A 27,822-nucleotide genomic window follows, 5' to 3' on the forward strand; every position below is an offset into this window, starting at 1 on the left:
AAATTCGAACCAAGAACATACAACATCAATAAAATTAAAAAGAAATAACAAAATCATAAACCATTAAAAAATAATTAAAACTAAATTTAAAAAAATTAAAATAATAATTAAAAAATGGATGTGAGTGTCTAGGTTTAGGAGGTGAGGGAGAGGAAGAGCCATTTCTTTGAAGCTAGGTTTAAAACCAGTGTCATTGAGAAAAAAAATGCATAGGTGAAATTAATATATGAAGAGACGATTTTTTTTTTACCCCAATTAAAAGGTCAGTTCAAATATTTAAAAAAAATTTAAGAGTGCAGGAAGAAAACTTAGGAGTTACATAAAGAAAGCCCCTGTTTGAGAAACTAAAACTAGGTCGCAGGTCCCATTCGCAGGATCCTGTTATCTCTAGAATCTTCCGTGATAAGGGGAGTGGTAAAAAAACCCTAATGAATAATAGATACAACGACATATCAATTGCTTGTTCGCATTTTCCAAACCCCAATATAAAAGAAAACAAAGTCCGCAGAGTAGTTGTCTGAATTTGCTACATCAATTCCGATTCAGTGAAACAATGGCTCAAGACTTGACATTGGATTTGGAGGAGCTTCGTCACCTCCACAGCATCGCCAAAAGATCTCGAACCCTCTCTTTACTCTCCTCTGAGATTCGCAACCTCGAGAAGGTTGTCAGTTTATACACACATTGCAAATTTCCCTGATTTAGCACTTCTTGTTCGTTGTTTCGCATTCCCTGTGAAAATTTATGAGGTGATTTTGCAGATATCATCAGATGCAAATGCTGCTCGTGCTCCTCAGATTCCTACTCCTATTTCAACCGGAGCTAAGGTGTCGCCTTCACCTGCACTGAACTATTCCACGCTAGCATCGTTCAGCTGGGATCAGGATGTTGACAAAGTAAAGGTAAGGAGTCGTATAATTCTATTTGTGGAGATATTGGCTATCATGGTTTTAAGTATGTATCTGAATGTCATTGATTGAAACGGTGTTTTCTGCCCCTGTTAATCTTTTGGTTGTTTCAATCATTCCTCTCCATCTTGTGTTGTGTGTTGTGCTTAATGAGAAATTATTACATGATATTAACTACCGTGGTCTCATTTAATCTCACTGGACTCGTAGTTGAGTTGTAATAGTTCTTTCTCGTAAGGTGAAAGTCTGGAATACATGTTACATTGAGATTGGTCGAATCTCCAGTGTGTTACGTAATTGGCCCCACTAGGATCCTTGGTGGTCTGAAATTATCTAATTAGTTATGAATAGGGCGCATTTTCCTTTGGCCTGAGTTTCTTGTTAATTTACTTTAGATAGCCACACGCTAAATCACAAAGTTTGGATTTTGAGTGTGAGAAAATTTGTTTGATGGTATTGGAGATGACCTGTGTTCTTCTCCCGGGACTGTTAGGCATGTTTTTTAAAGAATTTCTTAGACCGACACACATGGTGTTGCTGTCGTTCAACGAGATGGTGGTGCAGTGGTAGAATCACGGGAACACAATGAGGTCATGAAGGTTGCCAAGGTGAAGAGACTTTACCCTTTGCGAATTTTAATGAGGTTGAGGCAAGGTTGTTGGAGTATGCATGTCGTATTTTGAAACATTGGAGAGAGTAGGGAGAAGAAAAGGAGTGATCTTGTTTGAGCAGTTATAGAGGCCATCTTGTTTATCTTTGTTGGTGTCCGAGAAAGAATGAAGACAATGAAAAGATAAAAGAGAAAGTTTAAAAGGGCTATTTGTGATGTGTTTCTAGCAATCGCAGGCTGTTTATAACCTTAAAAAAATAGTTTATTCACGTTAATCAGGATAAAATAACTTCAGGCTTTTCTTATGTTTGAAGTAGCAAAGGGTACATGTGGTTTATTTTAGCATTGGTGAGGGAAGGCAGAAGATGGGCGTTTGAAAGGCCGAAAGAAATGTTTGGTTGACGAAGAGGAGGGATCGTTGTGGAGCAGCAACGGGGGTCATCTTTTCCTGCGTTTATTGGTGTCAGAAAGAATGCAGAAATGAGACACAGAAGAAGGAAAGTTGTAAAGGGTTATTGGTAATGTGTTTTTAGTGATTTCAGGTAGTTTAAAACCACAGAAAAAATTGTTTATACTCGTTAAAAGATAAAATAATTACTGGCGATTTTAAACCATAAAAGTGGAACTTGCAAGTTTTGTAATGTTAATAGTAACGACGGAATAAGAAAGGATCAAATTGACCATGAAATAATAAAATGTTAAATTGAAATTTTTGAAAGATAAAATACCAAATTAAACATAAAATATAAGATGAAAGGACTAGTAGAATTTAATCTTTATTTTTTGGAAGTGAATAGGATATAAGCAAAGCTGTCATTCCGCATTGCATGTATCTCACAATGCTAGAAGGCTAAGATTCCGCCATATTGTGGCATATAACGCTGCTACCATTTAGCAGCATTGATTTGAAGTTGATTTTATTTAGTATTTCTGAAAATTAGAGGTGTCAATCGAAGTTCGATATAAATAGTTATCAAGTTCCATTTTGTTCTAAGCTTAATAGTATGTCTTAAAGCACGTTTCCTCCCCCTTGTACATGTGTAACATAGAAGCAAGAAACCACTGCTTCCGTGTCTTTCTCTAAAACTGCTGCAATTTCACACATCTATAGCCTACAGCAAAGCACAGGCCGTAAGTTAACAGTTATATTTTTTATGAAAAGTATCAAATTTCTCCTAATGGCTATACTTGTTTTATTTGTTGTTTGACAGATATATGTATCAATGGAGGGAATTGATGAGAATAAGATTGAATCTGAGTTTAAGTCAATTTCATTTGATGTTAAGTTCCATGATGTTCAAGGGAAGAATTACCGTTGTGCAATATCCAAACTGCATAAGGAGATAGTACCGGAGAAATGTAAGGTTCTGGTCAAGCCCAAAAGGGCAATCATCACATTAGTGAAGGCTTCCAAAGGAAACTGGCTAGATTTGCACTTCAAAGAGGACAAGGTAGTAAGATAAGATTAAAATGACTTTTCCCTGTTAATCAACGTGATAAAGTTGTAACTTTCGTGGTGATGTTACAGCTAAAGCCAAATTTGGATAAAGAGAAAGACCCAATGGCAGGAATCATGGACATGATGAAGGTCAGATTCTGTTTCATCTTTAGTTGGCTTTAGCTACTTTGTTTGAACTTAATGCTTATATGCATTTACCATTGGGAACATTCAATTTGACTTTTGATATACATGTAATATTGCAGAATATGTATGACGAAGGGGACGATGAGATGAAGAAAACAATTGCAAAAGCATGGACTGATGCTAGATCTGGGAAAACAGCTGACCCTTTAGGTAGCTACCGTTGAGCGTCAAACAGAGATTCAGATTCTTAGTTCCTGTTTCTTGAGAATGATCTGCTCTATTGAATTACAAGATTTTGTTATAAAAAGAATGATAGGCCCATGGTCATGGTACTTGTAGAAGTTTAGATGTGCAGTTAAGTGTTACCGAAGTTCTACTTTTTCATATAATGATATGGTTGTGGTCTGATGTTGCTCCAATATTTGCTTTTTGTGACTCACTTCATTCAGTGAGTTTTTCTTTCAATTACTTTTTTCTTTATTTACATTATCAAAGTCAAGGTTTTTCTTAAAATGATAGTATGTTATAAACTTGGTGATTAAAATTTATTTTGGAATTATGTAATTGATATTTTTTATTTTATTATAAAATTAGGTTAATGACACAAATTTCATAAAAAGAAGGATGATTCCAAAATTCAATGTAATTGAAATATAGATCAAAATCCTTTTATGGGTAGATTTGGGAGAGATGATTTGGGAGAGATGATTTGGGAGAGATGATTTGAATGGATTTGAATGGATTTGAGTGGATTTGAGGGTAATTTTTTAGTTGTTTTTTTTAGTGGATTTGTGGGTAATTGAGAGTGAATTTGGAAGTAAAGTTTGTGAGAATTAGTGTATGATTTGATTGATGTGATAGATTTTAAAAATTAGTTTAATTGGTAGAAATTAAAGATTACTAAAATGTCCCTAGTTATAAAAGTAATATAAAATGTTATATTTAATTGTAAAAATATTTATAAAGAAAAAAAATTATGAATAATTTATAAAATTAATATTTAAAAATTATAAAAATTAAATAATTAACTTATTTTTAATAAATTAGAAAAATATAATATACCTAATTTTATTAAAATGTCATCTTTTTAAATTATAATATTAAAATAATTATAAAAAAAACTGAAAAATATATATTGCGTAACGTGTTTGTCAGTCTTCCCTGTGCCAAAAGTTAATAACGTGCGCTCGCATGACCTTTGATCGTGCATCTCCCTGGGTATTATGGAAATGGTTCAGGGCAAATGTGTAAATGTGGTAACTTTCCGCGTAAATCATCTCAGTTATGCGAAGATCGATCAAACCATACCATCCCGCAAATCCTTCCTTTTCCGTCGTCGACAATCGCTGCAAAGGAACACGTTCGTTGAATTCATCGTCGCTCGCAAATCACTGTAAATGTGAATTTCACTCATGCGAACACACCCTTAATGTAAGTAAAGTCAAATATCAAAAACTTGCATAAAAATTATATTAAGAGGTCTTTTAATAGGACTAATAAGAACATTGTGTTGATTTAAAATAACTATTTTATTTTTTCTAATATCATGTCTGTATTATTTATTAAAGATAATATATATATATATATATATATATATATATATATATATATATATATATTAAATAATATTTATGTGAAATAGATCTTTAAAATATAAGTTTAAAAAATATTATTTATTACAATTAAAATATTAATGTAATTAAATTTGATAATTTTGAAAATAAATTAAGATGAAAATATAAATTTTAAAAAGTGATTTATTTTTAATTTTCTAGGTTAAAAAAAATGGAAGTTTTTATTTTTTATTTATGTGATTAATATTTATCTTTTGAAAAAGCAAATTTGTTTATGTTTTTATGGAACCGAATGTATTATCAAAGTCGTTTTTTATTTTCACGAACATTCCATTATTATCGGTATTCGTCCTCCAAGTTTTCTAATACCACTGTCAAATGGTGTAATTTTTGTAAAAAATGTTCTCACACTAAAGTTAATATTTGACCATAGATTTTGGTTAAATTTGAATTAAATGTGAAAAAGAAGTCAAACTACGATTAAAATATTATTTATAGGTGTATCTTGTTGACTATTTTGAATGAGTCATAATATAGATATATTGGTGTAGAAGTCCAATGACTAACTTGCCTATGAGAAACTGAAATGGTTTTTGGCTAAGTTACCCTGTGAGACGATGTTTTCAGTAGGTATAAGGAGGTACCAACAAGTGATATCTTAATTTAATGAATGACGTTATTATCAAAGTAGATGTAGTCTTTGGTGTAGGAAACATAGTACTCGATACCCTATATCTATTATTTGGTGTTCGGCTAAGCGATCCATTCATAGAGCATCTAATAGTTGTCTTATTGGCCACATTCTACTTGACACTAGATACCCAGTAAATGGTATCATGTCATTGTCTTAAGTAACTAGAAGGATGCAGTTAGCAATATCAATGGGTCTACATACAGTACATCAACTCCCTAGTCTTTTGATGTCTTGAAGGCATACAAAGAGTGTCAATGTCTAGTTTGAAGTTGAAGTAAGGTGTCGAGGTTCAATAGTCAGAACGTCTGATTTTGCAAAACAAATTTATTATCTTTAACCATAACCCTACGTGTATTGTAGGCCCCAACCTCACGGAATGTAACAGTGAAAATGTTTGAATGATGAGTTGTCAAATCTGGGGAGATGTACTTGATGGTAATAAGTGTGGCACAAAAATCAAAGTAATGACTTGACAAGAGTTGTGAATGTTCAAGAAGTAATTGTTACCTTGGAAGGGAAAAAACATTACTGAATCCGGAGGGTTGTCTTCAACAAAATGTTTTATAGGCGTATTTGTGAAGGGTTTGGCCCATTAGGTCAGAAGGCGAACCATCACCACTGTTATAAATAAGAGTGGGGTTGGCCATTGTTCAACACTAAGTCACTTGAACTGTTTGTTGTTGGTCACGATTATATGAGAGGAGTGTTGTTGTTGAAGTGTATACTAGTTATCTTATCACATAAGGTGTGTCAAAATCTGATAGTGGTAATAGTGTCGATAGTTAGGTGTTTGTGTCGTCAGATGCCACATCCTCCTAAGTTTTGGGAGTAAACACAGGGATAACAGAGAAAATAGATTTGACCCTTTAGAGGAGTATGTCAAGATCGAGTGGAAACCTAAGGATGAGTATGACTAGGTGAACATTGCGAGCATAGTTCTCAAACTATAGGTAGGTCTGGTTATTGAAGTCGTGATTGGAAAGGATTTACATATTCCAACATGGAGTGTCATAAGATATTGTTTCTTTGAAGAGGGTAAATGCCATCGACTATGACTGTCATGGAAAAGAGAGCTATGATGACGATTTCTTCTATGTGTACATGAATCTCTTCACCCAACTTCATGTTCAATTGTTGTTTGATAAGCTCACAATGGGTGTTCTTCGTCTTTTAAACGTGACTCTAACATAATTTCACCCAATAGATGAGGGTGCATCCAATCTTTCAAGTTACTTTGTAAATCCTTGTACTTGACCCTCCTCCCGAATGTTTTTTATATTTTTACTATTAAGATAGGATTGTCTAAGAAAATCTTCTTTTGAAGCTTAACATAACGTCTAAAATGAAATAATGCTTAATCGTCTAGGATAATATGTTAGAAGCGTTAAACACTACTATTTAATATGCCTAAATGATCTAGAGCATCGAATAGCTAAGAGCGACTAACATTTGCCTAATATGCGCTAAACGATATAGAGTTGATAATATAATGTCTAATTGCGAAAGCGTCTGATAAAAGAAAGCTTGATTGTCTAGGATACAATCTCATTAAACGCTATATCCTAAACGCTTTGAAAGTTACTCAAAACAGATAAGAGCTAAAAGCTAGTACTATTGCCATGCTTAAACACTTAGGTCATTTAACACTTTAATGCATATATGTTCAAGTACTCTTTTTCTATTGGGTTGTGCTCTTTTTTTCCTATGTAGATTATCAATTTTATCAAAGAGATTGCTTAGAATCATAATAACGTTATTAGATAGGAGGATTTTCAAGGAATGTTTCTTACATGCTTTATGCCTGCTCTTTTTGTACACTCAACATAATTGTTCTATCAAGACGTAATATAGCTTCTGACCCTACCTTAAAGACTACATTCGTAGAAGAAAGTCAAAAACTCTATGGATATTTTTCGAAGAAGTCTATATAAAGGAATTTGCATGAAGAGAAGAGAAGAACTTTTGGTATCAAGAGTATTCATACGCTCTTTGCTATCTTTCTAAGCTCTTAATACTTTTCTTGAAAAGATCTTTTTACAAGTTTTAAGAAGGTCTTTGTAATATCTTTTATCCTCTCTATGAGAGTTATCTTCTGTCTTATAAGATTTCAGAAACACCTTTGTTGTGTTAAATTTAGAAGTGAATTTAAACACTTGTAAAGTTTAACTTAGTGGAGTTAAAGGTTCTAGACATTTGGTCTAGTGTTGATACTAGGAATGGTGAAACTCATCTAGCCAATTTGGTTAGTTTGTAAACCAGAAGTGGTAAAACTAGTTTTTAGTCGAACCTTATAAAATGTTTTTAAGGGAGAATTGGACGTAGCTTAGTTTGAATGAACTAATATAAAATCTAAGTGTGTTTCTTATAACTTTGTGTTTAAACAAGTTTTCCATTCAACATTTTCTTTAAATCTAAGTGCTTAGATATTGTTGCAGACCTTATAACCCCTGCAAATTAATATTAAACACTATTTACAAAAACATTTAGCTATTGTTTAGCTACGTTTTCATTTACTACATACGTTTTCATTTTGCTAATAAAGAAACTGAGGGCTCCATTGTTTGTTCTATATTCGGACTCCTTTAATAATTTTAAAAAGAGATTTTTCCGAGTGGTGATTAACTAGATTGGTCAGTCCCACTTTTATGACAATAATAGGAACAAAAAATTTCCTTTTTACTAGACCGATAACTGTATAGTATTAAGACTAGCCTCGAGATACCTTGTCACTAGAGGATCGAAGGATTGTAGGGCTCTTGGAGAACCTGCCCCAGAGGATGCCGACCTAACACCTCGTTAGAATTTATTTATGTCTAACTCTGAAGACCTTTTAAATTATATGAGTATTTTGCTATGTTTATAGGTTTCATGACCCATCATGTTGACAAGGTTCGGGGAGATGAAGATCTGTTGATCAAGATCAGGAATCAAATCGAAGGACAAGTGCAAAAGGTGGGAAGGAACGTCCCTAATCTGTAGGAGCCCAAGGCCAACATCCATCTACCGGGTGTCAGTAAGAGACTAGTGAAGACTAAGAGTGGAGCCTTTGGTTGAGGGTCAAGAAGCCAGTGTGTGAACCTCAACCAACTCTAGAGAAATTTCCCTTGACATAGGAAAGTTGGAAGGCCCCTTAATTCGTATGTTCAAAGGTGTTTCCATTTATCTTGGCGAGCATGAGCTGAAGGTGGTCGATGAGTCCGACTCTGAAGTATTGTTTGAGGGACTTCTAGAGTTCCAAAGTCGGGTTGTCATTCTTGGCCGTCAGATAGTGAACATGGCCCGTAAGTAACTTATGAAATAACTGGAAAACACTAGAAGGAGGGGGGGGGGTTTGAATAGTGTTTTGAAAAACGTTTTGCCTAGATGTTGTTTAACAACTTTGTTAAGGATTAAACGGTCTATCCAAGTTATCAGACACTTGATTTGTAAAGCACTATTAAACCTCACTTTCAGGGATACAATACTTTTCAAGCATTTTTCGCAAAGTTGCTGCAGTGTTTTAAGAAAAATAGAACTTTAGAAAAAGAACGTTTAGTAACAAGAGCTTTTATAAAGATTATGTTAATAAGAACCTGCAAAGTTTATGAGTAAAATGTTTTGCATGGATGAAGTAATAAGCACACAGTTATTTTTGTTAAGACAAGATCGTGTATAAGACTGAACTATCTGAATGCTCTCATGTGTTTTGAAGTTTAACAAACAACATTAAAAAAATGAGCATATGAAAATCAAAAGTGGACGTTAGGAACAAAGAAGATATTTATGGAATGTTCTCTTCATCAGAATTCGTGCCAAGAAAATTGTACTGCCTAGTTTTGTCAAAGTATTGAAAAAGAAAGTCTGCTCTAACAAGTTGACTTTAACCAGTGACAGGTACGTACAACAAGACTAGGAAGACTTAAAGATCAAAGCAAAGCTTTATGTAACAAATATCTTTTTGAGAAGCTTTTAAATAGATGCTCATCTATTAGATTGAATTGTATTGAACGCAAATCCTTTTTGTGAGAGTTATCTTCTAAGGACTTGTAACTAATCCTTTGATTGTAAATTTTGAAGAGAATTAAAACACTTTACATTTAACTTGGTGGAGTTAAATGACAACTAGACGAGTTTGTTTAGTGGAAACCAGGAGTGGGTTAAACTCAACTAGGCAACATATCGGGAAGATATCTGGATTCTCTAGGGATACTAGGAGTGAGTGAAACTCAGTACTAGTCAGAGTAACAGTGGTTACTTAGAGTGACTAGGGATACCAGGAGGGGTGAGAATACTCAGTTGTAATCTTGTTAAAGATTATAGTGGATCCCTCTAAGGTGTTAGAAGAGATTGGACATAGCTCAGTGGATTGAACCAGTAGAAAACCGATTATGTGTTTATTTCTCTATTATCTTTAAAAGCTTCTCTTACAAATCGTGCAGTTGCGCGTTACTTTAATCGATATAAAAGCTCCTATTATCAAATGACTTTTAACAAAGAGCAGGTTTTATCAAACTCTACAGGAAACAATTTTAAATGATTTAAAAGCCTTTGCTAAAAAGAACTCCTTATTTAAATTGATCAATAAACTCTTCAATCCTCGACAAAAATGTTATATTTTCTCCTTTGCGAAAAATTTTCTTATAACACTATTCAACCCTCCCTTCTAGTGTTTTTCCAAGTTCATCAATTTTATATTGGTTCACTCAACAGAGCTACATCCAATTCTCCTCTATGACATGTCAGATGGTTCCATTGTAATCTTCAACAAGATTACAACTGAGTATTCGTAGCACTCCCAATATCCCTAGTCATTCCTAGTAACCCATGTTACTTTGACTAGAACCAAGTATCACCCAATCATGGTTATGTAGTATTCTTCATCACTCTTGTTATCCCTAGACAATCTCAGTATCTTTCTGATATGTTGTCTAGTTGAATTTCACCCACTCCTTGTTTCTACTAGATAATTTTGATATCTTCCTAGTCTAGCTATGTGTTTAACCCAAGTGAGTTAATCACCAAGTGTTTGAATTCTCTTCAGAATGTGCAATCAATCAGATTGCTTACAAGTATTTAGACAATCAGAATACTTACAATTCAATCTAATAGACTTTGCAAGATTTTCTCTCTACTTAAATTTGCAAGCTTATAACTTTATGAAGCTTGAGAATATATTTTCTTCAACACTCTCTCTACTATAGAATGGGGGAAGGTCAATTTTAGGTTCTCTAGGAGTATGATCCCTATGTCGATGGGTTCTCTTAGATGTGGATTGGTAAAAGTCTTCATGGTGGTGTTCACTATGGTTAAGAGAGAGGGTCTTATTGTACCTTCTTCTATGGGATGACTCAGGTTGATGTTTTTCTCTCCTTTGTTCCATCTTAAACTCAGTAAACATACTCTCTAGCTTGCTTACCTTTTATGAAAGTTCATCCCGCCAATGTATGCTTTCTTGGCTAAGCCTAACACTACCATGAACACTTGAATAAGAATGGTCACTCATGTTATAAAGTTTAAAATATTTTCACAAAGGTTTTCAAAACACTTTACAACTATAAATGAGAAAAGATTTCTACAAGTAAACTTTTGGTTTTGGTGGAGGATTTCAAAAGAGAAACAATAGAATAAGGATATTTAGAGTAGCTTCCAAGAAAGAGAGGTGAGTCACAATGGACAAGTTTAGAAACCAAGTCTTTCCTAGACAAAGTTTACTTGAGTTAGCCTTACCTAAGCTTTTAAGAAGAAATCTTCCAATTTTTTTTTAAATATTTATGCAAAGAATGCTCCTAAAAACCAAAGAAAGGTTTACTTAAGTGTTTTCAAATATCCTAAGTACCACGAAAACTTAAAAGGAAAACAAAAAAATTTGGAAAAGTAAAATATAAGGGAATTGAATGCTATGATGTAAACAAGTAATGCTAACGACCCTATATGAAGATGAATGACACTTAAAAGCTAGTTAACATATCTTCACTTCTAAGAGTGGAAATTAGACTATTACAAAACATTAACAATGGAGATGGGATTATACTGATGACATTTTCCTAAGACATCAAGCATGTTGCCAATGAGAAGCATTGATGGTTTGAAGAGATTTTGATGATGATGCACTTGAAGACTTGAAGGAACATTCACATACATTGTTAAAGCATCTTTTATATAAACATTTGTATTAGGCTTTATCTTTCAATTGTAAGCACTTAGAAGTCATGTAACTTATTCTTTTGTATTAATTTCTCTTGGTAATAATCGATTATCACGTGGGTTAATTGATTATCATTAGTAAAATTAAAAAAAGGCTTAGTTTCAACAATAATCGATTATCACTAAGGTTAATCGATTATCTCTACAAGTTATAATTGTAAGGGTTCGGAAATAATCGATTATCACTAAGGATAATCGATTATCACGTTTTTCAAAATCCATAACGACCTAAACTAATCGATTATCACTTTTGGTAATCGATTATCACTTTTGGTAATCGATTATATATGGCCGTTGGGAGCTATCTTTTCATTTTCTGATCCCTGGCCTATAAATAGAAGTCTCCTAAACCTTTTGAAGGTTACTTGAACTATTGAGAGTACAAAATTGGTTCTGAGGAAACTCCTGTGTTTAAGTGATTTCTTGATTAAGTCTTGAAGAAGGAGAAACTTGGTTTTAGTGTGTCTAAAAGTTCAAGCGATTCTCTACCAAGTTGTTCAAGCTGGTGTTCATTCCCTCATGTGTCAAAGGAAGGTATTTTCTTTACTGATTATTTCATTGTTCATCTTGTAACTTCAAAGTCATTTTAGTGAAAAGTTAATCACTCATTTTAAAGTGATTAACAACTAGACGTAGAATCTTTTGATTTGAACCATTATAAAAATCATCTATGTGATTTTCTTCATCCCTTAATATCTTTAATTCAATCTATTCGAAGAAATTTTTAAAAAAGGAAAATGATAACTTTTAATAGAACCAATTCACCCCTCCCCTCTTGGTTTTGTGTCCGATTTCATGCTTTTAAACATTCCATTGTGCGATACGAATTCCAACAATTGGTATCAGAGCTTGCTTTGATAGTTTTTCAAATTTTTTGAAAATGGTCGAACACAATCAAGTGTATGCTTAAGGTGCTTCCATCAACAAACCTTCCCCTTTTACCGGTGATGATTATGCTTTTTGGAAAGTTAAAATGAAAAATTTTATGGGGTCTGTTGATAGAGGCATCTGGGAAGTTGTTGAAAATGGTCCTATAATCCCTACTCGAACTATTGATGGTGTTGAACAAGAAAAACCATATTTATCTTGGACTGTTGAGGAAAACAGAAGAACTCAATTTGATATTAAAGCTCGTCACATTATGTCTTCTACTATTGTGCTTGATGAATTTTATAGAATTTTTGTGTGTAAGACAGCTCAAGAAATGTGGGAAGTCTTTAGAAGAACTCGCAAAGGTACAGATGATGTAAAATGTGCAAGGAAGAATACTTTGATCTAGGAGTATGAAATGTTCAGAATGCAGCCTGGTGAAACCATAACAGACGTGCAAAAGCATTTTACTCACATTGTCAACCACTTTACAGGACTAGGTAAGACCTTTGATACTGAGGAACTTAATGTGAAAATTTTGAAATCTCTGGACAAGACTTGGCAACCCAAGGTGACAACAATTTCTGAGTCACAAAATCTATCGTTAATGTCAGTGGCGATATTTTTTGGAAAACTCCATGAGCATGAGCTTGAGCTCAATACACTAACTACTAAAGAAGACCAAGGAAAGAAGAAAACCTTTGCATTCAAAACTGAAGTGTCTAAAGGAACGAGCTCAAGAGTAGATGATGACTCTAACGATGATGGGCATACGAGTCTCATGATCAAGAAGTTTGCTATGTTCATGAAGGCCAAGGGAAAGGATAAGTTTAGAAGTGCAAAGAAAGAACATTAAGTATCCTCCTTAAGTTACAAGTGCTATGATGTGGAGAAAGAGGACATGTCAAGGCGGATTATCCTAAAAACAAAAATAGTGAGGAAAAGAAGGAAAATAAGTTTCAAAAAAAGAAGTCTTACATTGCTTGGGAGGAAAATGACTCAAGCTCATCTAATTCAAGCGACTCCGATGAAGAAGCAAACTTGTGCTTAATGGCAAATCTTGATGACACTACAAGCCAAGGGATTGAGGCCATACCCGAATCAAATTAATGTGCAATTAAAGTGCAGTATACTAGGAGAATTGACTCCTAGGTCGTCTCTCAAGGACCAAATGTAGTTCATGAATTATATCGAACACGTAGTGAGGGGTTATGTGGACAATTTTGTGACCAGAATTAACAAACCAAAACACGAAATTCACACAATTCAAAGACAGTTTGGTCATTAGCTCAATTATAACACTTCCAATCCTCGATTAACAATCAATTAATCACTGTTCTCACCCTATTCCAACACCAATCAATCAACTAAGCGAAGATTAATTGAGTTTTCCTAAAATCGAATTAAGCAAATAAATTGCACACATTTAATCAATCCTGCGCCGAACAGATTAATTAACTAAGCGATAATTAACCCACATTAGACCACTAAGCATGTTGTAATCTCCAATGCACAACAGATTCAATGAAATGCAAGGTAAAGTGCAGCAAATTTACATTTAATACTCATTAATCTCAAGGAAAGCGTTGTACCGCCGCTAATGACCAAACCAAACCGATTAAACTTCCATAACTGTCAATAACAGTCATATTTTGAATGTGGTGGGTTGTATGTTTTATATAATCGATTGCATGCATATTTTGATTTGTTAAATCTTATGTAGATGTAAAATGATAACGGTAATTCTTACCATTATTTGAGGTTCATTTTAGAGACAAAATCAGCTTCCCTTTAGCTTATTACTTGCTTAAATCCTCTCTTTTATCTTGTTTTAATGTTATTTATAGTTTAGGCTACATTGATATAAATTCATCACTAATCCCCTTATTTTGTAGGTAAAATTGTGCTTGGAAGAATCTCCAACAATGTAGAGGACTGAACCAACCACAATATCAAGCAAATCTGAAAAAAAAAAGAGAAAAAGATGCAATGCAGTAGAGTCAAGCTGAGCACCCTGGTTCAAGGGCGCTGAGCGCCACCTGCACAGAAGCTGATTTCTGGTGTGCTCGCGCCTAGGCGCCCCGCCAGGGGGTGCTGAGCGCCATTTGCTGCGCAAATTCTCCTAGGCGCCCCATCCAGGGCGCTGAGCGCCATCTAGTTTCGCTGATGTGGCAATTTGAGCTTATTTAAACCTAAAAAGCGAAGGGATCTAGGTCTTTGGTGGTTTGGAGGCACGATTTCACTTAAAGGAGAGCTTGAAGGACTGTTAGGGTTCGTTGGAACACTCCCTTCTTCCTCTTTGGGTTCTTCTTCTTCTTCCATGGCCATTTTGTAAGCTCTAAAGCTCTCCATGGAAATGGAGAGCCAAACCTATCTTGTTGGGGATAGATGTAACCTTTGAACTCTTGTGTATTTGATGAATGATTTGAATATATTTATGCCTTTTCTATCAATTGCTAGTATTCTTGTTTCCATTCTTAAAGATTGCATGTAATAGAGATATTCATAGCTTGATCTTTGATTCATGGGTATGGGAATGTATCTTGTGTAATCTAGAACTGAAACAAGAGTCCTAGTGGTTCATTGATTCTAGGAATGGAAGATAATTCACTTGTTGTCTTGGATCCTAGTTCTTAATGCGGGTTTTGCTTGTTAGATTTTCCAAGATATTAGAGTTTAATAGGAAAAAGCTAGGCTCTTTCACCTAAGGAATTAGGGCTAGAATAATTTTGTGGATTGACTTTAGTAATTTGATGGAGAGGAGATGAAATTGTGTGTGCACAAGAGTGAATCAGTGAAAACTAACCTTAACAATGTCATTTCATACCATTTCTAATCTAGTCCATGTCTAAGTGTCTTCAAACACCAAAGTCCAAATTTGTATAGTTGAAATTTTATATTCTTTGCACTTGTTTTTCAATTGATATGTTGTTCTTGAGTCTATACGAGTTGTTAATAGTCTGATTAACTAGTATTACGCGAGTATCTTGGGAATCAATACTTGGTCTTACCATTTTATATTACTTTGAACGATTTGGTACACTTGCCGAGGAGTTAACATAAAACTGTTAAAGCAGAAAGAAAAACTTAACAGATTACGTTAAATGCCTAATTGATTAAATTGCGTCAGAGTTGAAAAATTAATAAATAGACGCATTGCTCTCTATTCTTAATGATTTAATGATCTTAAACTTATATAACTAACTGGGTTGTTAAAGATTACTTAATTGGAAGGAGCGTCCTAATATTCTTGGAGAATCAAGATTACTTAATTGGAAGGAAATTCATAAAGATTCTTGCAAGATTGAAATGCTTTCATATTGTTGATTATTCTGCACGTTGTGGTGTACTCTATCATATTATTGTTCATCTACAATCTGGTTGATTGTGTTTCCCTTTTGCTGTGAGCGAGAAAGAGGACTTTTTGAGTTCTAGTTTCTTAGAGTTGGAATTGCTTTAAGGTGACAGAAAGTGGGGATAGCTTTCTGGGTTATGCTATAGGTGATATTGAGTTGTGAAAGGAGAGTACATTTAAGAGGGTTGATATTTGTATTTCTTGCTTGTAAAACTCTATCAATATAGTGGTTCTCATCAACTCAGGTTGTTGAAGGAAGACTGAATGTAGGCTTGGCCGAACTAGTATAAATTTATGTGTTGATTTTTTTATCCCTTCTTTTTTACGTTGTTCATATTCTTATTTGATTGCATTCCAAGAAAACTTAAAAGATTTTGAAAAGCTTTTTAAAAAAACAATTTTTTAAAGGGGAAAGTCAATTCACTCCCTTTCATGGTTGGTACAATTGACCTAACTTTTTCTACACCTGTCAAACTCTCCAAATGTACAATTTCTTCAAGCTTTTTCTTAATGTCTTTAAAAGCAACTATCTTATCAAAATTACTAACTCTAAAAGACCTATAACATGACATATTTGTTTTTAATAGTTTTCTTAATTTAAAAGATTACAAGTTTCACACTTATACAAGTTCCAAATAAAATAGGTGAGTTAAAGAAATCGCTTAAATACATAACCTTGTCTTATGAGAAATATCTTAAACTAGTAAATAATTACTCTTTAAACTAAAATTACCTTTAAAAAGTACAGGACTCACATATATTTACAAAACAAACAAGTGGAATAAAAGATCCTAACACCAAAAGAAGGTTTATATATATATATATATATATATATATATATATATATATATATATATATATATCACGTTTTAAATTCAACTTTTGGTAAATACAGCTTTCATTCATTTCTATTGAAATGTCCACGTCAATCAAGATTGAGATGGTTATTGGCTTGATATAATATTTTTTGGTTTGACTGATTAGTAAATTTTCTTGTAGGATTGAGAATATTGTGTCTATTTTTATTTATTTTTTCTTTAATTTAGCAAATGTTAATTTTTTAGTTAATATTTTACATTTTTTGGCAATTTTATATTGTTTTAATTAGTAATATCAAATACGATTTTTTTACCACGTCGAGTTGATATATAATAGGGTTGTTTTTCAATTAATTATCATTAATTAAAATACAAGTCAAAATTATTTGTTAACTAAGATTAATAAGAGTTCTCCCAATCACATTGAGAGTTTGACCAATTCTAGTGAGTTTTATAAGAATTTTTTTTATTATCGTCATAATCATAAGAGTTATCTAGTTATAATCTTTAAATTTTATACTTTTTTTTTATTTTAGTGTCAATTTAAATAATTTAATAAAAATAAAAAAAAATTTAAAAAAATTGAATTGCCCTATTTAAATAAAATATTTTAAAAATTGAATAATTTAAAATAAAAACAATTTGAATTTAAAATATTTAAATTTTAAAATTTATAAAATTCTTTATTCAAACACAAGTTTAATTAATTTGGCGTGTAATTAATGGCATTCAACCGATGTTTATGGAAGACATTTTTTTCAATCCTCACATTTGAAGTTTAACCATATATGAACTAAAAGTTGAATGTCAATTTAGCTCTACGTCTAAAAAGAACACGAAAAAATAAGGTCCTTTTTTTCCATTTATCAATATAGATTTCAAATTTAAAAATGTTAAGGAATTCGAAATATTCAACAAGAGAAAAATGAAAAAATAAAATATATATTCTCATTTAGTAAATAAAAATAAAAGAATTAAATTTGATTTGTATACAAAAGTGATAATTGTTTAGCCAATTATAACATATTGTTACTATGGGTTCATAGCCGACCGAACGGTAAAGGTGCAGAAGAGTCGGCCGACCGATGATACCTCTCAGGTCAATGAACCGATCGGTAAAATCAGCCCGACCGATGGTACCTCTCAAGTCAATGAATCGATCGGTAAAATCGGTCGTTAAGGTAATCAATAGTAATAACTGTCGGGGAGTTAATGAAAATAATTGTCATTTATTGACAATTAATATTGACATTCATTGTTGGTTAATGAGTCAAACCTAATGGTAAGCTCATTATAATTTATAATTATTTGTCTCGTAAAGAAGACAGGTAACTTTTAACTGGAACTGAACTTAGAGCTCTGATAACTAATCTTGATTACAAGATTACTACGCGAGGTCACTGACTTGAGCGTCGAAGTGTCTTAGACAGGTACCCTCCCCGCGGCTTGGACAAGGAGAAGAGAGAAGACAACACAACTGGACATCGGAGCAGACAACTTTGAATGTTTTGGATTAGGGTTCTAAATCCTGCCGAAACATTTTGGCGTCCACCGTAGGGCCGAAGGGCATCCCCATGAAGCTACGAAGAACCAGACGCGTGTTCGGTCTCAACATCACTACTTCATATCAGTACCAGGTTTCGCACCAAAACCAAAAAGTTCAATAATAAATTTGATGTTTTTTGTTTGGAAAATTTTCAGGAATATTATGGACACTGGTCTTGAGTCTACATTCAGAAAGACTCATCATATTTGTGTCGCCGATTGAGGTTTAGTAAAAGATGAGTGGGAAATCCCTAATATTTTAAACTTTCTCATTAATATTTTATTATTTTACCACCTATTCTAGTTATATGACAATCACATAGATCTTTAAAAAAATGTGATATATGATAATGTTGTCAATAACTTTGACTGTTACGTCAACTTCCAGTGGAGGTCACAATACATTATTTTGGCCTGCTTCTTTCTTTTACTCCTTTATTTAGGAAAGAACTGGTAAATTTTATTAAAAAAAAATATTCATTTTTTAGAACTTATATTGAAAAGTGAAATCGGTACTGTTCATCAGTAGGGAGTTTTATTTTTCAAATACTTGATATAAAAGTCAAGGGTGTTATCACTAACGAAGGTCTGCAGCTTTGCATCAGGCTCCCTTTGGATAAATAATTTCATCAAAAAGCCTCATCAAAATGGGGAGAAATAGCGGTTTAAAGAAAAAGTAGTCCTGCCCCAATGCAGAAATATTTCCATTGTGTGGTTCATTCAAATATTTCAAAATATTTGTTCCTGTTTGGGTAATTCTTAATCCCATCAACTTAATTAAAAGTGTATCATAGGATATTTATTGGATAAAATATCTTAGATATTTTAAGCGGTTAAGATATTTATGAGTAACTAACCAGATTTTTAGGTAAGGTTATTTTTATTGGCCTATAAATATAATGACAGGGCAAAAGTCCAGGTATGTTCCCTCTACGTTCCACTTATGCCAGAGGAACTCTAGATAATATTCTACAGTGATAATATAATCACTTTCTTGAGAGCTGAGGCTCCATAACTCACATCTGACTTGAGCGTCGGAGTATCTTCGCAGGTACTTCTCCCTCCGTTGGCGAAAGTAGACGAGCGGTACGAGCTGAAGGAGCGCGAACGACAACAATGGAGGAGAAGATAGCGCCCCAGACATTTAGAAATAACAAAGACACACCGGACAACATTTACACCGAAACATTTTGGCGCCCACCGTGGGGCCGAGTGTCATCCCGCAGAAGCCGCAAGAGGAGCACTCGGTCTCGACATCGTTATTTGGGATCAACATCAAAAAACTACAGCAAAAAAGTCATCATCTCTACATGACATTTCACCAGCAAGTTCATGATGCTTCTCAGCATTTCAAGTCACCATGGTACCTCCTCGGTGACCAAAACAGAGCTCATAAGGAGATACCCTGGATGCCCTTATCAGTCGCATCCCCATTGCCTATGGAGAAGACGGTTGTCACCCAGAGACAAACCCTTTCGGCGCCTCCAAGTCCACCGCATTGTCCGACCCATCCTCCGCGTCTTCCGCAGCACCCACGCCATCCACGCGCCGTTCGGTTCTGCCTCCACGTTGTCCAAATTTCTATTCCCCATATGTCAAACTCCGGTCATCATTACCTAATGACCAACATCATCGACAATTTAGTGTTCGCGAGTGAATCTCTGAACAGATGATTACTTCTCTGTCGTGGAGGTTTTCATCCGATCTCTCCTCTATAGGGCCTCGGCCGGCGTTGCCGAAATCCGCCGCCATCCTCATCCAGGACACCCTCCAGCACCGTCCACAGGCCCTCATCGAGGGCGCCAGAGAAAGCTGGAGCTACGCTATCTTTAGGCAGTTCTCATGCTATTATTCTGGCTCCACACCCACGGCGCCGTCCGATCCAGTCTCACATCACCCGCCAAACCGTCTAGTGCAGCCTCCGCGTCATCCGCCGCGCCCAGGTTTGCGTCTCCGCCACTAACCACAGTTCTCGCATTACAATAGCAACCCCTACAACGAGCAATTCCGCCGCTGGCGTCGCACTCAACCGTGATGGTGATTCACAAAATCATTTCTCAGGCCTCTTGTGCAAACTCGATGTCACCGCCATCCACTGTGAACGCGGCAACTAACACCTCCATCACCTTGGCCTGAGCCCTATTTTTAAGGATTAGATACCGAACCGTCCGGTCCGTCCGACACATAGACCCAACGGTCCTCCAAGGTCGTCCATCTAGGTCGACCATCAAGAACGAGTGTCCAAACTAGGACTGACCTTTGACCAATTGTACGTAGAATGAGCGGTCATCCAAGGTCCCCTTCCTCCGGTCGGCTAGTAATAATATGCAGGTTCTGTATTAACGAGTACGTAGAAAGCGATCGTCAATAAGCGGTCGTCAACCTCCAAGACAGGACGATCCTGTCAACGTGAAAGATAATGCCATTGAGGCATTCGTCGGGCACACGTCAATCGCCTTCTATAGCGATCGCCTTAACAGCGATCGTCCAACACCAAGATAATCGATCGACAGAGTCCAAGGAAAAACGATCTCGTCATCTTCCAAAGGTCACCCAACCAGGTCGACCATCAAGAACATCAATTTTTCAGGCATTAGGTCGTTCGGCCTCAAAGGTATTCGCCATTTGGCTTCTACCGCTCGACCATCCATGGCCACGAGCACTCCAGCATTCGGCCATTCGGCCTCCCTGACGATCAGCCATTCGGCCTCCCTAACGTTCGGCAGCTTGGCCTTAACCGTTCGGCCATTTGCTCTCACTGGCGACCGGCCGTTAGGCCTCAACCCTTCGGCCTCAATCGTTCGGCTTTCCGTGGCCTCGAGCGTCCAGCATTCGGCCTCACTGACATTCGGCCACTCGGCCTCTACCGCATTCGGCCTCACTGACGTTCGGCCACTCATCCTCTACCGCTCGGCCATGTATGGCCCCACATGTTCCAGCAATCGGCCATTCGGCCTCCCTGACGTTCAGCCATTCGGCCTCCCTGACGTTCGGCAGCTTGGCCTTAATCGTTCGGCCATTCGCTCTCATTGACGCTCGGCCATCCGTGGCCTCAAGCGCTCCAACGTTCGGCCATTCGACCCCACTGATACTCGGCCATTCGGCCTCAACCGTTCGGCCATTCAGTCTCACTAACGTTCGGCCGCTTAGCCTCAACCCTTCAGCCTCAATCGTTCGGCTATTTGCGGCCTCCCTCAAGCGTTCCTGCATTCGGCCACTCAGCCTCACGGACGTTCGACCTTTCGGCCTCAACCGCTCGACCATCCATGGCCACGAGCGCTCCAACATTCGGCCATTCGGCCCAACTAATGCTCGGCCATTCGGCCTCAGCTTAAATCTCGATCGAACGGTCTCACCTATATGTTTGATATTATGTATCTTACAGGTCACAAGGGACAATCAACCGAAGACCGAGCGATCTTACTCTATCAACTGATCGGCCTTATAAAATAATCTATTTTTTATATTAATTTTCTAAATCTTGTAAATGCATTGGTTTGTTTGGCTACTATTTTTCTCATTCTACAGTGCAGATAAGTACACATTGCATACAAAAGCGGACACTAGAGAGTCGTACATGCTCAAGCACTCAAAACCGGGAAAACACTCTCAAACCTGGTAGATGTTCGCCCTAGAACACCCAGGTGCATTGAATAAAGGGATACACTCCCTCTGGTAGATGTTCGCCCTAGAACACCCAGGTGCATTGAATAAAGGGATACATTCCCTCTGGTAGATGTTCGCCCTAGAACACCCAGAACATAAAAACTAGGGGACCATCCCCTAGCCTACCTTATGTTCGCCCAAGAACATCCAATTTTCAAGCATTCGGCCGTTCGGTCTCAAAGGTATTCGCCCTTTGGCTTCAACCGCTCGACCATTCATGGCCACGAGCGCTCGGCCATTCGGCCTCACTGACGTTCGGCCGCTAGGCCTCAACCCCTTCGGCCTCAATCGTTCGGCTATCCGTGGCCTCAAGCGTTCCGGCATTGTGCCTCATTGACGTTCGGTCTATAGCGCTCGGCCATGCATGGTCTCACGTGTTCAAACATTCAACCGTTCCGCCATTCGGTCTCATTGTCGTTCGGTCGCTAGGCCTCAACCCCTTCGGCCTCTAGGCCTCAACCCCTTCGGCCTCAATCGTTCGGCTTTTCCGTGGCCTCAAGCGTCCAGTATTCGGCCTCACTGACATTCGGCCACTTGGCCTCTACCGTTCGGCCATCCGTGGCCTCAAGCGTTCAAGCATTCTGCCTCATTGTCGTTCGGCCGCTAGACCTCAACCCCTTCGGCCTCAATCGTTCGGCTTTCCGTGGCCTCGAGCGTCCAGCATTCTGCATCATTGGCGCTCGGCCATCCGTGGCCTCAAGCGTTCCAGCATTTTGCCTCATTGACGTTCGATCTCTAGCGCTTGGGCATGCATGGCACGTTCGGCCTCTAGCGCTCGGCCATGCATGGTCTCACATGTTCAAACATTCAACCGTTCGGCCTTTTGCGACCTCAAGCTTTCCAACTTTTGGCCGTTCGGCCTCACATGTTTTTGGTCCTTCGACCTCCACCGCTCGGTCATCCTGGGCCTTAGGTGTTCAAACATTCAGTCACTTGGCCTCTACGCTCGGTTATACATGGCCTCATGTGTTCAAACGTTCAACCGTTCGGCCTTTTGCAGCCTCAAGCTTTCCAACTTTTGGCCATTCGGCCTCACATGTTGGTCCTTTGACCTCCACCGCTCGGTCATCCTTGGCCTCAGGTGTTAAAACGCTCAGCACAGGGCAAAAAGAAAACCCATAAAACCCGCCGTTCAGTCTACAGATGAGCAACGACCGGAAACACGCTCCCTAACACAGCGAATACAGCTTCCCTTAAACTCATAAGTCCTATAGTTACCACGTCCATAAAATAGAATGGTTAACTCGGACTTAGGGGGCATGTATCGTAGGATATTTATTGGATAAAATATCTTAGATATTTTAAGCGGTTAAGATATTTATGAGTAACTAACCAGATTTTTAGGTAAGGTTATTTTTATTGGCCTATAAATACAATGACAGGGCAAAAGTATAGGTATGTTCCCTCTACGTTCCACTTATGCCAGAGGAACTCTAGATAATATTCTACAATGATAATATAATCACTTTCTTGAGAGCTGAGGCTCCATAATTCACATCTGACTTGAGTGTCGGAGTATCTTCGCAGGTACCTCTCCCTTCGTTGGCGAAAGTAGACGAGCGGTACGAGCTGAAGGAGCGCGAACGACAACAATGGAGGAGAAGATAGCGCCCCAGACATTTAGAAGTAACAAAGACACACCGGACAACATTTACACCGAAACAAAAAGTTCATGACTTTTTTAAACCATTTTTAAACATATTTGTCAATAACGCATAGAAATTTCATGATGAGATTATTATAATGCAACCTGATATGATTCAAGCATTACATTTTGGATACAATATAAGAATTCTCCCAGAAAACCTTTATTCTTTATACAATACTGATCTGATTACTGATGAACCATTAAACATCATCCGGAATGAGAAAAGATTCTGGAATTGAAGAAAAAGATTTCTGAAAAGATGTCTCTAGTCTCAGCATTTCCAGAATGTCGAGGCTGACACGAAAAGATTATCCTCAGAAGAACCATGTGAGGTTTCCCAAACACCGCAGATTGGTTAGGGTCAGCAATCAGATAAGCAAGCATTCTCGCGGACTCCGTCTGAGCTCCACCAGCCTCTGCGTCGTCCGCAACACCTGCGACGAGTGCGGCACCGTCCGGTCCAGCCTCCGAGTCATCAGAGGTCTTCTCAAAACTCCGGCAATAATGGCTTTCTCACTACGAAATCACATGTGGATACCCACCACCTACGTCGCCCTGACCTTTCTCCATCGCCACTTCAAGGCTGACCTTACTCAACAACACAAGTTGCTTGCTTCCGGGAGGAGCATCAACCCGGTGTACCAATTCACTGAGTCTGACTCGACGGTGATTGTGCTTTTGTTGTTCCGCGTGCACGGGTTGATCGTTGGGCTGCTGAGGTCTCGGCGTTGGCGCGATTACGACGATCAGGATTCAAAAATAAATAAATAAATACCAGATGAGTTCAAAAAATAAATATTGTTTTGATTTTTATCTTTTGTTTGAGCATGATGAGTTCAGGACATTTGTAAAGATAGGAAGCAATTTGTTCTGGAGCACGGAGCTTGCCATGGAGCTTGGAGTTGGTACAAGCTGAAGCCACAAGAGTACAACCAAAGAAGAGCACCGCCCTTCTTAGACATTCAGAACATCCTCCAGGAAAAGCTTGGATCCGCCCCCGCTGCTCCAAATCTTTGTCGCGCCCGGTCGACTCCACCACGGCTCCAGTTGAAACTCACGGGGCCGCTTTGCCGATCTGCCGTCAACGCGTCGGAATCCGACCTCGCCCAGATCTCCCGCTCGTCGTAAGTCGCCGGGGGCAAGAGCTTTTGGCTTAATGTGGGGGACAATCAGCGGTAGCGGTTGTCATGGAGCGACAACCAAGGGGGAACGCGCAGGAGGTCATACTCCATTGATAAGTGTTTTTGGCGAGAAACATACAACAACCGGTTTTGGTTCTAAATCTTCAAACCCCAATAATGGGTTATCGCTTTTTCCCTCCATTTTAATCTTTTCTCATAACGTAGAGGATTGGGTCAGATTCCATTTCCTTTCCCTTGGTTGCGGACGACGATTCGCTGAACGGAAGAAGGGTGATTAATTGTTCTTTTGGTTATATTAATTTTCTGGTAATTGATTAATTGTTGGAATGGCTTGAATAAAGCGACGCAGGTAACGCTTGCGGAGGCGACAACTGCGGCGTCGTCCGCGTCATCCGCTGCGCTGTCCGGTCCAAATTCTGCACCGTTCTTCGCCAACACAGCAACGGGTTTCTAGGGTTATTAATCGGGTTTCTAGGGTTATTAATCTTTGCTCCTTTACATGTTGCGGATTATTAGTTGGCCTACTAACAAAATGCTGGCATCAAAGAAGATGCCTACGAGGACTTCATCGAAACTACAGAAGTCGCAAAGTCACATGATTCATTATCGGAAAACACGAGAGATATAATTGAAAAAGTTCTCCTGTTACACCCAGTAAATTCAAATTTAAGTTCTGACTCGAATACAACGGCATATTTTTATTTAAATATAAATTATATTTTTGTTCTATCTGGCAGGTCACAAGACTCTAAGACTCTAACGCAGTTACATGTCGACCGAGCGGTCACGTCTATATTCTTGATATTATCTTGCAGGTCATAGGACTCTAAAGCATTTACATCAAGACCGAACGGTCTCACTCGCTCGGTCGTCTGGCCTCAACATTTAGACCAAGCGGTCACATCTATATTCTTGATATTATCTTGCAGGTCATAAGACTCTAAAACAGTTACATCAAGACCGAACAGTCTCACTCGCTCAGTCATCTGGCCTCAAACTAAATTCAGCTACATTTTTCTAACCGTTCAAAATTCTAGTGTTGTTTTTCTTCGGTGCAGATAACAGGACTCTGTATACAAACTACTTGGCCAACTTTGAGCAACCGATCGGCAGGGAACATTTTTTCAACTAGGTGAGGCAGATTTCTTTTGTGAACTCTCACCTTGGTCTTAGGGCACGCTTCTAGAGAGCTCCTAAGACCTAAACCGAGCGGCTGAGGCAGATTTCTTTCGTGAACTCTCACCTTGGTCTTAGGACATGCTTCTAGAGAGCTCCTAAGACCTAAACCGAGCGGGTGAGACAAATTTCTTTCGTGAACTCTCACCTTGGTCTTAGGGCACGCTTCTAGAGAGCTCCTAAGACCTAAACCGAGCGGGTGAGGCAGATTTCTTTCGTGAACTCTCACATTGGTCTTAGGGCACGCTTCTAGAGAGCTCCTAAGACCTAAACCGAGCGGGTGAGACAGATTTCTTTCGTGAACTCTCACCTTGGTCTTAGGGCACGCTTCTAGAGAGCTCCTAAGACCTAAACCGAGCGGGTGAGACAGATTTCTTTCGTGAACTCTCACCTTGGTCTTAGGGCACGCTTCTAGAGAGCTCCTAAGACCTAAACCGAGCGGGTGAGGCAGATTTCTTTCGTGAACTCTCACCTAGGTCTTAGGGCACGCTTCTAGAGAGCTCCTAAGACCTAAACCGAGCGGGTGAGACAGATTTCTTTCGTGAACTCTCACCTTGGTCTTAGGGCACACTTCTAGAGAGCTCCTAAGACCTAAACCGAACGAGTGAGGCAGATTTCTTTCATGAACTCTCACCTTGGTCTTAGGGCACGCTTCTAGAGAGCTCCTAAGACCTAAACCGAGTAGGTGAGGCAGATTTCTTTCGTGAACTCTCACCTTGGTCTTAGGGCACGCTCCAAGTGAACTCCTAAGACCTAAACCGAGCAGGTGAGGCAGATTTCTTTTGTGAACTCTCACCTTGGTCTTAGGGCATGCTCCTAGTAAACTCCTAAGATCTAAATCAAGCGGCAAAGCAAGCTCTTTCGTGAACTCTCGCTTTGGTCTGGGAACACTTCAAAGGAACTCTTAGCGCAAAACCCGCTCGGACGATAAAGAACGCATGCTAGTATGAATTGAAACTCAGGTAAAATCCTCTACCAATCGATATAACTTTTTAAACCCAACGCAATATCAAAAATTTTGCTAGGGCTTGGGAGGCTTATGTTACTATGGTCTCATAGCCGACCGAACGGTAAAGGTGTAGAAGAGTCGGCCGACCGATGATACCTCTCAGGTCAATGAACCGATCAGTAAAATCAGCCCGATCGATGGTACCTCTCAGGTCAATGAATCGATCGGTAAAATCAGTCGTTAAGGTAATCAATAGAAATAACTGTCGGGAAGTTAATGAAAATAATTGTCATTTATTGACAATTAATATTGTCATTCATTGGTGGCTTTTAACTGGAACTGAACTTAGAGCTCTGATAATTAATCTTGATTACAAGATTACTACGCGAGGTCACTGACTTGAGCGTCAGAGTGTCTTTTGCAGGCACCCTCCCCCGCGGCTTGGACAAGGAGAAGAGAGAAGACAACACAACTGAACATCGAAACAGAAAACTTTGAATGTTTTGGATTAGGGTTCTAAATCCTACCGAAACAAGTTTCTATAGTATATTATCTTTAAATATATTTGAATCAAACACTAGAAAGTATTTAATGAGAAACTATTTATAAATAAAAATAAAAAATACTTATCTTTGAATTATACTCACTAAAAAATTTAGGAGATCCTTAAAGCAAAACATTGATTCTTTTTATATTTTACAAGTTATCATTTATCTTAAATGTTATAATTACGCTTTTTACACAATTCTATATGATTTTATTATTGATTCTCCTATTATTATTATTATTATTATTATTATTATTATTATTATTATTATTATTATTATTATTATTATTGTGATATAGTTGTTATTAAAAAGTAGTAACTCAAAATAAAAGTTCAGATCCATTTGATTATGAAAAAGATTAGGAAAGATCTTCCAATTTCTCATGATTATCCCTTAAAAAATGAATTATAATACTTTTTTTAAGACCTCCATGGACATATGTCTAGAATACCACCGCTGTTAAAAGTATTATAGAAACACTCTTCACAATATATTTATTGGACACTAGGCAAGGATTGTTTGAAGATTTTGTAAAGTATATTTTTAAGTGT

General features: G+C 37.4%; 1 protein-coding gene across 1 annotated transcript; it reads left to right on the top strand.

The window, feature by feature from the left end:
• Positions 1-385: 385 nt before the first annotated feature.
• Positions 386-3,522, top strand: LOC108332301 (uncharacterized). Its single transcript, XM_017567487.2, has 5 exons — positions 386-664; positions 762-902; positions 2,730-2,969; positions 3,047-3,106; positions 3,223-3,522. Exons 1-5 carry the CDS (start codon positions 554-556, stop codon positions 3,325-3,327), a joined length of 657 nt encoding a protein of 218 aa, XP_017422976.1. The 5' UTR covers positions 386-553; the 3' UTR covers positions 3,328-3,522.
• Positions 3,523-27,822: the final 24,300 nt, after the last annotated feature.

Source organism: Vigna angularis, chromosome 1 (genome assembly GCF_016808095.1).
Source record: "Vigna angularis cultivar LongXiaoDou No.4 chromosome 1, ASM1680809v1, whole genome shotgun sequence".
Classification (NCBI taxonomy): Eukaryota; Viridiplantae; Streptophyta; class Magnoliopsida; order Fabales; family Fabaceae; genus Vigna; species Vigna angularis.